General features: G+C 49.9%; 1 protein-coding gene across 2 annotated transcripts; it reads left to right on the top strand.

Annotated features, from left to right (window-relative positions):
• The first annotated feature begins 1,918 nt into the window (after nt 1-1,918).
• LOC135887320 (C-type lectin domain family 2 member D-like) lies at nt 1,919-9,483 on the top strand. 2 transcript variants are annotated; one of them, XM_065415082.1, is made up of 6 exons: nt 1,919-1,943; nt 4,498-4,606; nt 5,230-5,328; nt 5,854-6,032; nt 7,652-7,755; nt 9,231-9,483. In XM_065415082.1, exons 2-6 carry the CDS (start codon nt 4,519-4,521, stop codon nt 9,382-9,384), a joined length of 624 nt encoding a protein of 207 aa, XP_065271154.1. In that variant the 5' UTR covers nt 1,919-1,943; nt 4,498-4,518; the 3' UTR covers nt 9,385-9,483. The 2 variants fall into 2 exon arrangements, with proteins under 2 accessions (XP_065271154.1, XP_065271155.1); XM_065415083.1 differs by having other exon boundaries at nt 1,925-1,939; nt 4,496-4,606.
• The last annotated feature ends 4,071 nt before the right edge of the window (nt 9,484-13,554 follow it).

Below are 13,554 nucleotides of genomic sequence, written 5' to 3'. Positions count from 1 at the left end.
CTCCACCGGGTCTCAGAATGTAATTGTAAATGGGGAATTGTCACCAATCATATCTGTTTCCTGTGGGGTCCTGCAGGATCAGTTCTTGGCCCTACACTATTTAACAATTTTATCAGTGACCTGGAAGAAAACATAACATCCTCACTCACAAAGTTTGGAGGTGACACAAACACTGGGGGAGCGGTAAGCAATGAAGAGGACGGGTCACTGATAGAGAGCGGGCTGGGTTACTTGGTAAAATGGATGAAAGAAACAATGTACATTTTAATATGGCCAAAGGTAAAGTCATATCCCTGGGAAAAGCATGCAGGCCATACGTACAGGATGGAGGACTCTACCCTGAGAAGCAGGGACTCTGAAAAAAGATTTGGGGGTCATGGTGGATAATCAGCCAACATAAGCTCCCAGTATGACACTGTATATTAGGAAAAACTTTTTCACTAGGAGGGTGGTGAAGCACTAGAATGGGTTATCTAGGGAGGTGGTGGAATCTCCTTCCTTAAGGGTTTTTAAGGCCTGGCTTGACAAAGCCCTGGCTGGGATGATTTAGTTGGGGATTGGTCCTGCTTTGAGCAGTGGGTTGGACTAGAACCTCCTGAGGTCCCTTCCAACCCTGATATTCTATGATTCTATGATTCTGGGAGATATAAACAGGGGAATCTCGAGTAGGAGCAGAAGATTATTTTACCTCTGTGTTCGGCAGTGGTGTGACCGCTGCAGGAGTCCTGTGTCCAGTTCTGGTGCCCACAATTGAGGGAGGTTGTTGATAAATTGGAGAAGGTTCAGAGAACCATGAGAATCACTGAAGGATTCAAAAACCTGCCTTATAGAAGAGCTCAATCTATTTAGCTTAACAAAGGGAAGGTTAAGGGGTGACTTGATTACAGTCTATCAGTACCTACATGGGGAATAAATATATAACAATGGGCTCTTCAATTGAGCAGGGAAAGGTGTGACATGATCCAATGGCTGGAAGTTGAGGCTAGACAAATTTAGACTGGAAATAACAGGACATTTGTTAACAGTGAGCGTAATTAACCACTGGAACAATTTACCAAGGGTCCTGTGGGCGTCTCCATCACTGACAGTTTTTAAATCCAGATTGGATGTTGTTCTAAAAGCTCGGCTCTAGGGATTATTTTCGGAGCAGGTCTTTGGCCTGCATTATCCAAGAGGTCAGACTAGATGATTACAATGGTCCCTCCTGGCTTTGGAATCTACGAGGGGATCTGCTACTTGCAGTTATTGCCAAGAGACAATGTTGTGTTTGGATTGTAAGCTCTTTGGAGAAGAGAGCGCCTCTCGCTTTGCACGACCTCAGCACCTTCCACAGTGATGCCCTGATCTCAGCCAGGGCCTCGGTGCTCTGTGATAAGCATGCGCTCTGCATCTGCCGTAGCTCCTGATTTTGCCCTGATGCAGGATTTGTGTTGGTGTTTTTGGAAGAGAGAATTGAAAATTGCTTTTCCCCCATTAGGTTTCCTCACTGAACTGCGTTGTTCCCAACAAGTAAGGATGAGACTGTGTCACAACATTCCTTCTTAGACAACCCCTGATCCTCCACACAATTCTCCATCTATAGTACTTTTCTTGCCACTGTCGACATCTTGCAATCTTTATTGTATTTACCCTGCAAGGCAGGGCAGGGCTGTTGTCCTTATAGAGGGCTAATGGTCACACAGGGAGTCTGGGACAGAGCTGGGACCCAAATCCAGGTGTCCGGCCAGTTCCCTACTCACAGCACCAGCTTTGCGCTTCACTCCACTGCTGTCCCTTTCTCCCCACAAATAACATTGATGTCTGTCTCCCCTCCCCAGCAGGCAACTCCCACTCCATCCACTGCTGCTGCTTTTTTGGCCATACGCCAGCACAGAGGTGGAGTTTCCCCACATATAGTTCAGTACCCACAATGTTCTTTCTCTTTCAGTCCCCGGACTTGGTGAGTTCACTTCTCCGGGATCAGGGCGAAGTGGGGAGCAGGCGCCCGGTTCTGATACTTGTTCATTATTTAGGGAGTGGGGAGAGGGGGATTTGAATCATATTGCAAAGCCTAGGGGTGATTTAGCTGAGGGGCGGGGAGGGACAGAGAGGGGAGAGACAGGGGTTGGGGGAGGGGATGATCTAAGCGCACACGGGTGTACTAGGCAGTATTGACACCAAGAATAGGAATGAGCCAGGTCTGGTTACTAACCTGAGCCTCTTTTGGGGACTGCGACCAGTTTCAGACCGAAGAGAAGACCGGGGGGCGGGGGAGGGACCCCTTGCATCGCTTGCGATTCAGATCAGTAGTAAAAGTGAAAGTATTTCGAAACACGTACTGCTATTGAATGATCTTTGCTTTAGGGGAGTGTTTCTCAGCCTTTTTGTATTGGTGACGCCCTTTGGACTTAAAATAAAATTGTGACCCTCTCCCTTAAATAAGGACTTGGAAAAATGGTGACCCCCCTCCCTTAAATATCATTAAGTAAATTATGAATACGACTCAGGGCTGGCATTAGGGGTGGCAAGCAGGGCAATTGCCCAGGGCCCCATGAAGTTAAGTTACATGTTTCCGGCCTCGGCAGTGGGGCTCGGCCTTCGGCTTCAGCCCTGAGCCCCACCGCCCAGGGTGGAAGCATGTAACTTAGTTTCGTGGGGCCCCCTTCAGGAGGGGCCATGGGCAATTGCCCAGCGTGCCACCCCCTAACACTGACCCTGCACCTGTGACCTCCTAAGCCCATCCCGCGACCAGGGCCGTCCCTAGGGCGGTGCAGGGCCTGGGACAAATCAACCCTCACCGGCTTAGGGGCCCTGCTCTGCATTGGTAGGGTGACCAGATGTCCCATTTTTAAAGGGACAGTCCCGTTTTTTGGGACTTTTTCTTATATAGGTGCCTATTACCCCCCACCCCCGTCCCCTTTTTTCACAGTTGCTATCTAGTCACCCTGTGCATTGGTGGGTGGACCGGTGGGATGGATCCGGCCTGGTGCTGGGCCGCCTGCTACTGTGGCGCTATTGTTGGCCATAGCGCCACGGTGGCTCAGGGCTCCGGCCGGGGGGGGGGGGGGAGGGAGGGGACTCGCTGCATCAAAACACGGGCGGCCGAGCCGGGCGCTGTCTCTGCTAACTGCCAACAAGATGGTGGGCCCTGTGGAAGTGACAGATTCACCTTCTGGGACCGACCGTGCTGGCCAATTGCACCAGCCCACGGAGCCCCCAAAGCGTGGGGTCCGGAGCGGTTGCCCCGATTCGCCCTACCCAAGGGACGGCTCTGCCCGTGACCCCCCCTGGGGCTCGCAACCCCCAGGTTGAGAAACACTGTTTTAGGGTGATCCCTTCACTTCCCCATAACTGACATTACCCCCTGCAATTCCCGATCTTGGCCCCTGGCAGCAACGTATTGTCTGGTATGAAACAAATCTGGAAGGGTGAAAAACTTAAGGTTCCCTAGATACAGTCAACCTGAAACCAAATCAGTTTTAATAAATAAGATAAAATCAGCCGCGGTTTTCTGCACTTAACCCGGAGTCTCCCTGCCAGGTTTTTTTACAATCAAATGTCTTTTTGTCATTAGCTGGTTTTTCGCTCCCTTTTTGTTGAGTGAAAGACATACATGAAACAAAACAGGAACTTGACTGAATATACAGGGGAACCGATGGAACCGACGATGTACTAGTTACAGTCATAGAATCAGTTCAGGGCTCCTCCCATCTCGTTGTTGGATTCACCCGCTGGCTCCTGTCTTATAGGTGGGCTCTGATCCTGCCAAAATGAATGCATATGCTTAGCTTTGTGTGCTGTGAGTGGCCCCATTGGCTTCAGTGAGACTGCTCAGTGTGTGACGTTAAATAGGCATAAGTGTTTGCAGGATTGGGGGCTTTAGGTCAGTTCTACACTACAGCCGTAGATTGGTATAATTACATTGCTCAGGGGTGTGAATGTAGTTATACCGACCTACCCCCAGTGTAAACAGCGCTATGTCAACGGGAGAACTGCTCCTGTTAACATATCTACCGCCTCTCGGGGAGGTGGAGTAAGGATCCTATTGGCTGACTGGAGAGCTCTCACCCATTGGCTTAGAGCGTCTTCATTAAACTGCTACAGCAGTGCAACTTGCGTCTGACGAAGTGGGTATTCACCCACGAAAGCTTATGCTACAATACTTCTGTTAGTCTTAAAGGTGCCTCAGGACCCTCTGTTGCTTTTTACAGATTCAGACTAACACGGCTACCCCTCTGATACTTAAGCATTTTAAGCATAGACCTGCCCTTAGATTGTAAACTTTTTGGGGCAGAGAACAGCTTTTAGTTATTTGTGTGTGGAGCGTGGAGCACAAAGGGGCCCGGACACTAATGTAATGCAGATAACAAATAATAACAACACAAGCTGCTGTCCAATGCACAAAGGAAACACATCATAGAGAATTTCCCCCTCTAATCATTCAGTTACATCATCTTCATTGTTACTGTGACTATAGCAGGTTCAAGCAGAATTATGATTTTTTTTTTTTTTATAGAGAATGAGACAAAAAGACAAAGGATGTACAATGGCCTGGGGATCTGTAAGGAACAACAGCTGGACATGCCTCTTAATAGAAATGGAGACCAAGAGCGAGGAAAGGAACCAGGTAGGTGGAGCCCCTCTGCCTGGGAGAAACACTGTGGCTTATGCAGATGAAGCCATATTTTCCATGGGTGCAGCAGCCCAAACGCCTGCCTGCGAATGCAGCAGGGATCTGATCACCCTGTCGGCGTCCTGTGAGCACCGCCACTTCCTTTGCAGCTACAGCTAAAATTTCCCCTGCAACCGGGCGCTTATGGCTGTGTAGTGTAACGGGGGTACAGGGGCATTTTGTGGGCCTGACAACTGCACCCCTGTTTGGGACCATGGCCCTGGTTCTCGCCCCCTCTGGTTCAGGGCCGAATAACCCAGTTTGTTTTGCTGAGACTCGAAAGCAAAAGCGTAGCTTTGCAGGAAGCAGGTTGGCCTGTTCCATGCATGTCTCTAAGCGGCACTTGTTTAAATCTCCCACTGAGTCACTGCAGTGATCAGGGCTGTCGAAAACCCCGGGAGGAAATTCGTGACCCCATATTCACGGCAGGGCGGATCAAAGATAGCTCCGGATTCTGATCTACCCTGCAGCTTGACTAGGGGTGTCAAACTCTCCTCTGACTCCCACGGTAAATAAATAACTCAGATTCCTCCCCCCTGCAGCAGCCCCAGGAGCGTTAATATGTTGGTCTCTTTCAGGTTACAGATTCAGGAAAACTAGAACATTTACAGTCGTCGCAGCAGTCACAGTTTTCCTCATCCTCTCGGGTTTAATCGCGACCACAGCTACCCTGGCAGGTGAGCGCGCAGCTCTTATGGATTCACTCTCTGTGTTTTCTGTTCGGATCTGGAGCTGGCTCGAGCGCACATTTCCAGGCCATAACTGACGTCCTTGCGACTTGAGGTTTGGGGGAGCCAGCTTAGCGCTGCAGCCACTAGGGAAAGCTTAGCCAAACGGCTTCCCGGGTCTTAGCTCCTGTAGTTGCCTCCTACTTCTTTTTTAATGCTGGTTGAAAAATGGGAAGGGGGCTGGACCAGGGCTGGCCCTAGACCTAATGGCATCCCAAGCGAGGAGCATCTTCGGCGCCCCCTTCCCCCGCCCCCATTTGTTAAGTGTTTGGAAGGTGAGGTCATGTCCTGCATGCGAGTGTGGAATTGCCGTACTGAAAACGTCACGGCCCACCACTGCATCCAAGCAATTGCCAGAGCTGCTTAGGGGATTCTCTGAGGCCTTGGTCTAAGGGGATTATTCTACGTGTTCCCCTTGGATACAGAGACGAGGAGGGGACAGCCTCTTACCCTGTGTTATGTTCCCCGTTTCAGTCAGAACCACTAGGCCGTGTTTGGATTACGAGGACATCCCATCATGTCCGGATGGCTGGGTTGGCTACCAAAGACAGTGCTACTTCTTCTCTGAGGATGAAAGGAATTGGACCGCCAGCCAGAGCTACTGCTCTTCACGCGGTGCCTCCCTGGTGGGGCTTGACGGCGGCTTGGAGATGGTGAGAGACTCGGGTGTTTTGTGCGCGCACTAGACTGGCCTTGGCATGACAGGCCCAGGTCCTGAAACCTGAGGGGCCCCTGTGTGTCCCAGGCCGGGAGGGAAGAGTGAATGATCTTTCCCAGGTCCCTGGCTGGAGCTGGGGCTTTGCAGCCAGTGCGTGATTGAAATTGCTCATTGGCAGCCTGCCCCGGCTCTTTCTCTGAGCGCCGCATGGCAGGAATTCAGTGGGGAACCACAGCTCCAGCCCTGTTCATCTCCTGGAGATGGAAGGGGTTTCATTCCCCGCCCAGCTCAGCACAGCCAGCGGTTCTGTATGGATGGGCGAACGGGAGGAGAGGCTGGCTGAAGAGACGGCCTGATTTTGCCCGGCTCTTGGGCATTGTAGAGAGCGAGCTGTTCCCCTTTACAAGCCTTGTCTTCCAGCACCCCCAGCCACTACACAGAGCAACGTGCTTTCCCTCCAATATCCCCATAACAGAGTTGGCACCCACCTCTTGCGAGCGCCCCCTCTGGTTGGGTGTGTCTGTGTCCTTTAAACCAGTCCAGCCCTGCTCTGGGGCTGTATCCCCTGGATTTCCTCCCCGGAGACACTATCTTACAGCTCTCTACTGGCTCAGTCCCTACTCAGTGTCCGCTGCCAGCTGGGAGCTCCTTCATCGCTCCCCCAGGCTCTGTGAGCAAACTGTCTTTGGCTCCGTTCTAGCAGCCAGCCAGGGATGCAGTCACTTCTTTTCCAGCTTCCAGCTGCAGCTAACTGATGTTCTGCTCTGCAGCTCCTTTTATATGGCCCTCCTGGGCCTTGATTGGCTGCTTCCCCTGCAGCCACTCTAGCCTGCTTGTAGGGCCTCTCCGCTGCTCCTTTCCTGGGATGGGCGTGGCAGAGCCTGAGGTCTCCAGCAGGGGGCCTTTGGGCCTATTCCAGCCCATCACAATCCCCCTAAAGCAAAGACACTGGGGCTTGTGCCCTATTTTGCTTTGTGACAATAGAGGAAGGTGGCCTAAAAAGTTGTTCTTTTTTAAAATGCCCCCCACTCCCTCTGCTGTTTTTTTCCCCACATTATAGATTCTGTCTAGGCTGGTAGACACGATGGGTGGGGCGTCAAATGTAAACCATTCATAATGCAACAGAGTGGTCCCCAAAGTTATTGCAGAGGGTTGCGATATCTGTCACAAGCTATGCTCCGACACCCACAATGTACAAGAATTCCCCAAACACCTGTAAAGCAGAACTTCAGCTAAAGCCCTGACACAGATAACTGACTCTGGGGTCTGTCTTAGGTTTTCATGTAGCTGGGGTGTCCAGCGGCGCAGCACAAACCTAAACGGCACAACAGCCCAGAACATAAAGCAGCATCTGTCCGTCCTCCTATGAGCCGGAGGAGAGGAGTGGGCTTGGGAAGCTCGGTGGTTTTTTTTTTTTTTTTTTAAAAAGCTTCAATTCTGGGCAAGCATTAAGACTGGGTGTTGCTCAGCTTTGTATACAGCAGAAGCTAGAACTGAACAGAGAAGGGAGAGTCCCAGAGGTGCTCACTGCGGCTAGTGCTCAGGGGATGAGCACCATGGAAATGCTTATAAATAAACAAAAAGACAGAAGCTTTTCCTTTGTTTGTTTTGAAGACGTTCCTTCTGCGGTACAAAGGCACCGTTTACCATTGGGTCGGCCTCAGAAGGGAGCCCAGCCAGTCATGGAAGTGGCCCAACGGCACCGAATTTGACAACTGGTGAGTTTGTTTCCAGCTATAAAATTTCTCCATATTAAGTCACCGGCGTTAGAAGTGCTGAGTGCAGAGAGATCAACAACAGAGATCAACCGGACAAACGTACATGGGTCAAAACCAGTGAAAAATCAGTATTTCTACCTCTTGTGGGTTTAGTTTGTTACGGGGGTGAACCCCGTGGCCCCACTCTCCTGAAACTGGCATCAGCACCCTGGTTTTTTCACTGTAGCTCGTTTAGCTGGGTCCAAAACAGCACGAGCCCCTGCTTAAAGACTTCACCCCTTGAGGGAGCGATGCAGCCAGCAGCTGTGTGCAGAGAAAGCCAACGTGTTTTAGTTAACAGGAATACAGTATTTTAGGTCTTTAGGTTAGGGTGGAAAAGCAAAACCACACTGGCAGCCTTACCTGCCTCTCTGGCCAGTGCATCCAGGATTTCATCTCTGATAGTTTGCTCCAACCCCTCTCTCTACCCCGCTCTGTCGCAGGGTCTGTCTCCGCTTCAGATGAAGGTGTTATTGTGGCGTGGGATAGGTATGGCAACACGGGCAAGCAGCCTGAGTGCACGCACACCCGGCATCCGGGCTATGTGCTCCTGTGGCTAGCCCGCACTGACGTCCAGGCTGCCACCCGGGCACTGCGATTGTTACCCGCGCTAGCTAGATTAAGGTTAGTGCAGGTATGCCCACTGGTGTTACAGTGACATCTTGATTTGCAGTGTAGACGTACTCACAGGCACATCACGCCACCTCTGCCCTTCTTCTGCTCTGCCCTGTCTCCCTCCCCCCTTCCCTCTTAGCTGTGCCTCTCCTAACTAACCCACCAAATAATATAATCGTGGCACTAACATGTCCTTTGCCCCCATCTGATTGTTCACGCTGCCTGTGTGTTCCACCCCTTCCCCCACCCTGTGTCTGTCAGGTCTACATCGAGTGTCAGCGCTCTGAGACAGGACACGTCAGTGACTCTGTGCTGTACAGCACCTAGCGCAATCGTATCCCACATTCTGCTGCTCCTTAGGCAATATTAGGCCTCAAAAGAGGTTATCTAGTCCAGTTCCCTGCACCTAAACCGTTCCTGACAGTGTAGTTAAGCCCTGGAACAGGTTACTGAAGGTTGTGAAATCCCTGTCACTGAAGGTTTTTAAGAACAGGTTAGACACTTCCTCTAGGACTCTGCTTTGGTGTGAGGAATTCCACTGTCTCTCTCTGGGCTGGTTGGCATACAGAGTTAAACTCAAAGTGCGACTTTAAACCAGTTTAGGTAAGGCAGTGTGGACATTCTTCTTTCAGTTTAGCATCAGTCAGAATTGGTATAAGCTAAACCAAAATAAAACGCTCTTTAACCGGAATAACAGCATCCATCCACGCAGGGGGCTGCCCCCAGTTTAACAAAATCCTTGCAAGTTTATGCCTCTCTGTGGGTGTGACCGACAAGCCTTGGATACGGACTGATTCTAGCTCTGTGGCTTCTGGTTGCAGGTTCAAAGTAAGGGGAGGAGGAGCCTGTGCGTATCTGAATGATGTAGGCGTCAGCTCGTCAAGCTGTGAGACGGAAAAGAACTGGATCTGTGCCAAACCTGATCAATATGGGAAACGAAAAGAGAACAGTCTGGAAGGGATGGATAAACAGTGACGCTCAAGGGAATAACCAGCTCCGTCTTCTTGTTGAGTGACCAAATGGTTAACACCCCCCCCCAATTGCTGTTGTCTAATAAACTCTTCTAGCAGAATATGCAAACTGTCTTAGTCTCATTTGTAATGCATAGCTGATCAGTAGGCATCTATTCCAAATAAAAAATAAATCAAATCGAGAGGGCAGCCAATGAAATGGAAAGGCAGCACATTTAAAACAGATGAAAAGAAATCTTTTATTGACACACTGCTTAAGTATCCTGTGGAACTCATGGCCACAAGATGTTATTGAGGCCATGAGCTCAGCAGGATTCAAAAGAGGACTGGACATTTAGCTGGAGAATGGGACCATCATAGGATGACTGGCCCTTTAAGTGGAGATGGGTCCCAGCCCCACCTATTACACTTAGCTTGCATCCCCAGGTGGAGAAAATAAGCAAAGTCACAGGCTCGGCGCGGGGTGGAGAGAGGACAGAAGCTTGCGGAGCAGTAGATGGGAGACTCCAGGTAGTAAGTCCTGGGGATTGGTGCTTGGTAGAGACTCTAAGAACCCCAGGAGGGGCTATGGGAGAGTCTGGTAAAGACTCAGAGCTTTGCTCAGTGAATGAGCAGATGAATTAGAGGAAAGAAGACAGAGGAGAGCTTGAGGCTGGGGTAGCAGATTCTTTTGTGTTTGTTCATGGCCTCGGAGACATGGGGGGGGACTTTTCTTTTACGACTTAGCTGGAGGGCCAGGTCCCTGCAACAACCAAGCCAGGCTGGAAGGTCGGGAGATTTCCACCGGAGAGAGGGGAAACTGAGGCAGCAGCTAGACCGAAACCAGATTGGGCAGACGATGCTGCAACAAGGAACTTTTGCTGCTTAGAAAAAGTTACACAGGATCCAAACCCTCCTGCTTCAGAGTTCACAGCTTCCCCAAGCTGTTGGGGCTAGAGAGAAACGTCCCCCAGAATGGAACAGTTTGGAATAACCGTTCCTATAGGAGATTTAGTCCTTCTTCTGGGGCAGTGGCTGCTGTCAGAGAGAGGATCCCAGGCTGGACAGACCATCGAACTGAGCTGACGTGGCAAAACACGTGGGTGGTGACGGGAGACTTTTCAGACAATCTATTTTTTTAAAGGGATGCAGGATCGGTGTCTGGAGTTAAACGCACCTGAAGAGGGTGAGTGCCAAAAACGACGGGGAGGTTGAGGGGATCCACAACTGACACCGAGCGCCATTGTAGGTGTGTGGTTGGGTTAGATGTTTGGCGGCATGTGTGTGTTCTCCCTGTGTGCCATCCCAGCTCTGCGCAGACAGCTGGTACAGCCGACCTCGAGCGAACCGCTCAATGACCACAAAATCTATTAAGATGCGAAGGCACTTGGTCAGGTTTATTGTCAATAAAGCACAGTCCTAATGCCCTGGCTCAGCGATTACAGGTACCCTAACACATGTATGCCCGTTGCGATGGACTGGCTCAGCTAGAGGTGGGACTTTCTGCTATCCCCTAGACTGGACAAAGACAGTCTCTGACATACATCTTTATACACAGATACAAACAAGTTACGTATCACTTCTGATGTATCCGGGTGCCACCCACTGCCATATCCACCCGGTGTTGGTTTGATCAAAACATCTCTGTTCATCATGTTGTTATCTGACTTTGTCAGTGTGTTCCCATTATCTGCAGGCAATGTGCTGGTATTGAGGTGTTCTGGTACCACCCTGGAATGTGTTTGCGTGAGTGCTCTGTGCTTGCCAAATTCTGTGAGCAGGGCCTGCCTCTTGCTTAAAACCTGATTTTGCTTCATGTCAGCAAAGTTTTGACCACTTTAGCCAGGCCTCAGGCCTCATACTAGACCTCTGATGCATGGGCTTATGTTTCAGTGCCTCTTCCTACTACAGTATGCAGAATACCACCTAAACCTGCTCAGAGGCGATTAGTGAGCACCGTGCTTAAACAACCCCGGTCGGTGGCAGGATCCAGTCCCCACCACGAATCTCAGCGAGAGAGAGAAGCGGGGTGGGGAAAGGGCAGTGCATGAGAACATGCAGCCAGAGCAGTGAATCAACCATCAGGGGCCGCCTCAGTGTCAGCAGCGTCCCCATCTCGTGTAAACTGCCCCACAGCTCTGCCAACGAGGCCACGCCAATTTACATCAGCTGGGATCCGGCCCCAGAGGCATTAAAGAGTGGAACAAAGGAAGCTACATAGCCTTTACAATAATCTTCATGGGGCAGACCCAGACGGAAGGCTTTTTCTCTGTCAGTTCTGCAACGGCCTTGCTTAGATCAGGAGCGCGTCTTTCTGGCAGATCCATTTTAATTCAGCGCTGCAGGTTTCCGACGCAATCCGCTTTCTTTTTAACACCCCGCAGTCCCTTCCACCGGGTCTCCCTGCACTGCGGAATCAAAGAACCAATCATTGCCCATGTGTTTAGACTTCGCAGGGAGTTGGGTCTGTAGCGGTGCCATGGGGCAGGAAGCTGTTGCTTCCTTTTCGCCCCCATTTCAAAGGGAAGGCTGGCCTTATTGTTAATGCACTCGGCTGGGCTCCAGGAGATCAGCACTTGTTTCTAGCCTCTGCCACAGATTTCCCTGCATGGCCTTTGTCAAGTCACTCAGACCTAGATCCTCAAAGGTAGTTAGGCTCCGAACTATCACCGATTTCAATGGAAGTTAGAGCCCTAATCCCTTCTATTTAAATACTGAAATCCATGGGAGTTAGGAGCCTAGATGCTGGCCTACACTACGGACTTATCTCAGTAGAGCTAGGTCTAACAGGGGTGTGAACAATCCACACCCCCGAGAGCCGTAGCTATCCTGACCTAACTCCTGGTGTAGACAGCGCTAGGTTGAGAAAACAATTCTTCTGTCCACCTGCCCGCCATCTCTTGGGGACGTGGATTAACTATGCTGACGGGAGAACCCCCTCCTGTCAGCGTAGGTAGTGGCTACACTGAAGGTAGCGTTTTAAGTGTAGATGTACCCACAGGAATAAAAGTGCGTATATTGGCATAGCTACTCCTGTATGGAAATACGCTGTCCTGGTTTAAGGCACCTAACTGTGTCCATGGTACAGCTTATAATGGTGTAATTATATCAGTAAAAATTCACCTCCCCTAACTGATGCAGTGATACTGTTACAACTTCCAAGTACACTCTAGGCCTCGTTAGCTGCACACAGACGCCAGTCCTTGATCACCTGGGAAGGGATATCTTTCAGGTCCGGATGACCAGGGTTTTAATTGAAATTCCTAGAATCTGCAAGTGTGACTCAAACCAAACTGTTTTAGAAGAGATGCCTTGCTCTCACCCAAACATCTAGTTATGTTGAACTTGGCTCTCTGGTTATCGCGAGATCTGAAATACACACAAACCCCCAAACCTATCCATTGACACATGTTGTGACCTTCCCTTCTGCAGCACTATGAACGCTTACAGTTTTACTGCAAGCCTCATGCTATTTTGTGCTTTTCTTTAAGTCCCAGCTCTTGGAGTCAGGTGATTACGGGAGAATCTCAGCTTGCCTTTTAAAAAACATAGTTTCTACCCTTCCTTTTTATTGAAAACATGACCCTGAAAACCAAAAGACGAAGACAAAGAACCCTAAATGCATTTTTTTTAAAAACATAGCTCATGATTTTTAAGCAAATCTCGCCATTTTGGGGACCTGACTTGGGGTTTTGAATGCTTGGGCTTTCCCATACGGTAATAATTTCAAAGGAGGTGAAGTGTCACATTTTTGGCTTCTGAATCCGCAAATGAGGCAGTAAGATTGTTTGCAAACATAAATAGTAAAAACATTAGGAAACTCACAGGTCTCCATTGAAGGGGGCGCCATCTACCCAAATCCACATCCTCTCATGAGATTTAAAGTTTAATCCAATCCAAAGAGAATTTTTCTCGGTTGTGATAGTCTGTATGTAATCCTGTAAAGTGTACGAGACAGGCATCTGGGTGAATAAATGGTGCGTTAATTCTCTGAAGTCTGCTTCAGTGTTGACAATCCAAGGGCAATAAAAATCCAACACAACACAACACAACACACTGTTAGGGTGGCCAGGTGCCTGGTTTTTGACTGGACAATCTGGTCGAAAAGGGGATCTTACAGTGTCCGGTCAGATCTACCGACTGGACAACCAAAGTCAGGTTACTGTGAGCCAGGGAGGCAAGGAGGCACCGGATC

Source organism: Emys orbicularis, chromosome 13, assembly GCF_028017835.1.
Source record: "Emys orbicularis isolate rEmyOrb1 chromosome 13, rEmyOrb1.hap1, whole genome shotgun sequence".
NCBI classification, from domain to species: Eukaryota; Metazoa; Chordata; order Testudines; family Emydidae; genus Emys; species Emys orbicularis.
The sequence above is the reverse complement of the archived record's forward strand: the minus strand, read 5'-3'. Positions and strand labels throughout refer to the sequence as shown.

Bases quoted from the DNA above. Each gene is read 5' to 3' on its own strand.
- LOC135887320 (XM_065415082.1), top strand. From the start codon at position 4,519: ATGTACAATGGCCTGGGGATCTGTAAGGAACAACAGCTGGACATGCCT. The intron at 6,033-7,651 runs GTGAGAGACTCG...TTTGTTTTGAAG, and splicing joins TTGACGGCGGCTTGGAGATG to ACGTTCCTTCTGCGGTACAA. The intron at 7,756-9,230 runs GTGAGTTTGTTT...TTCTGGTTGCAG, and splicing joins GGCACCGAATTTGACAACTG to GTTCAAAGTAAGGGGAGGAG.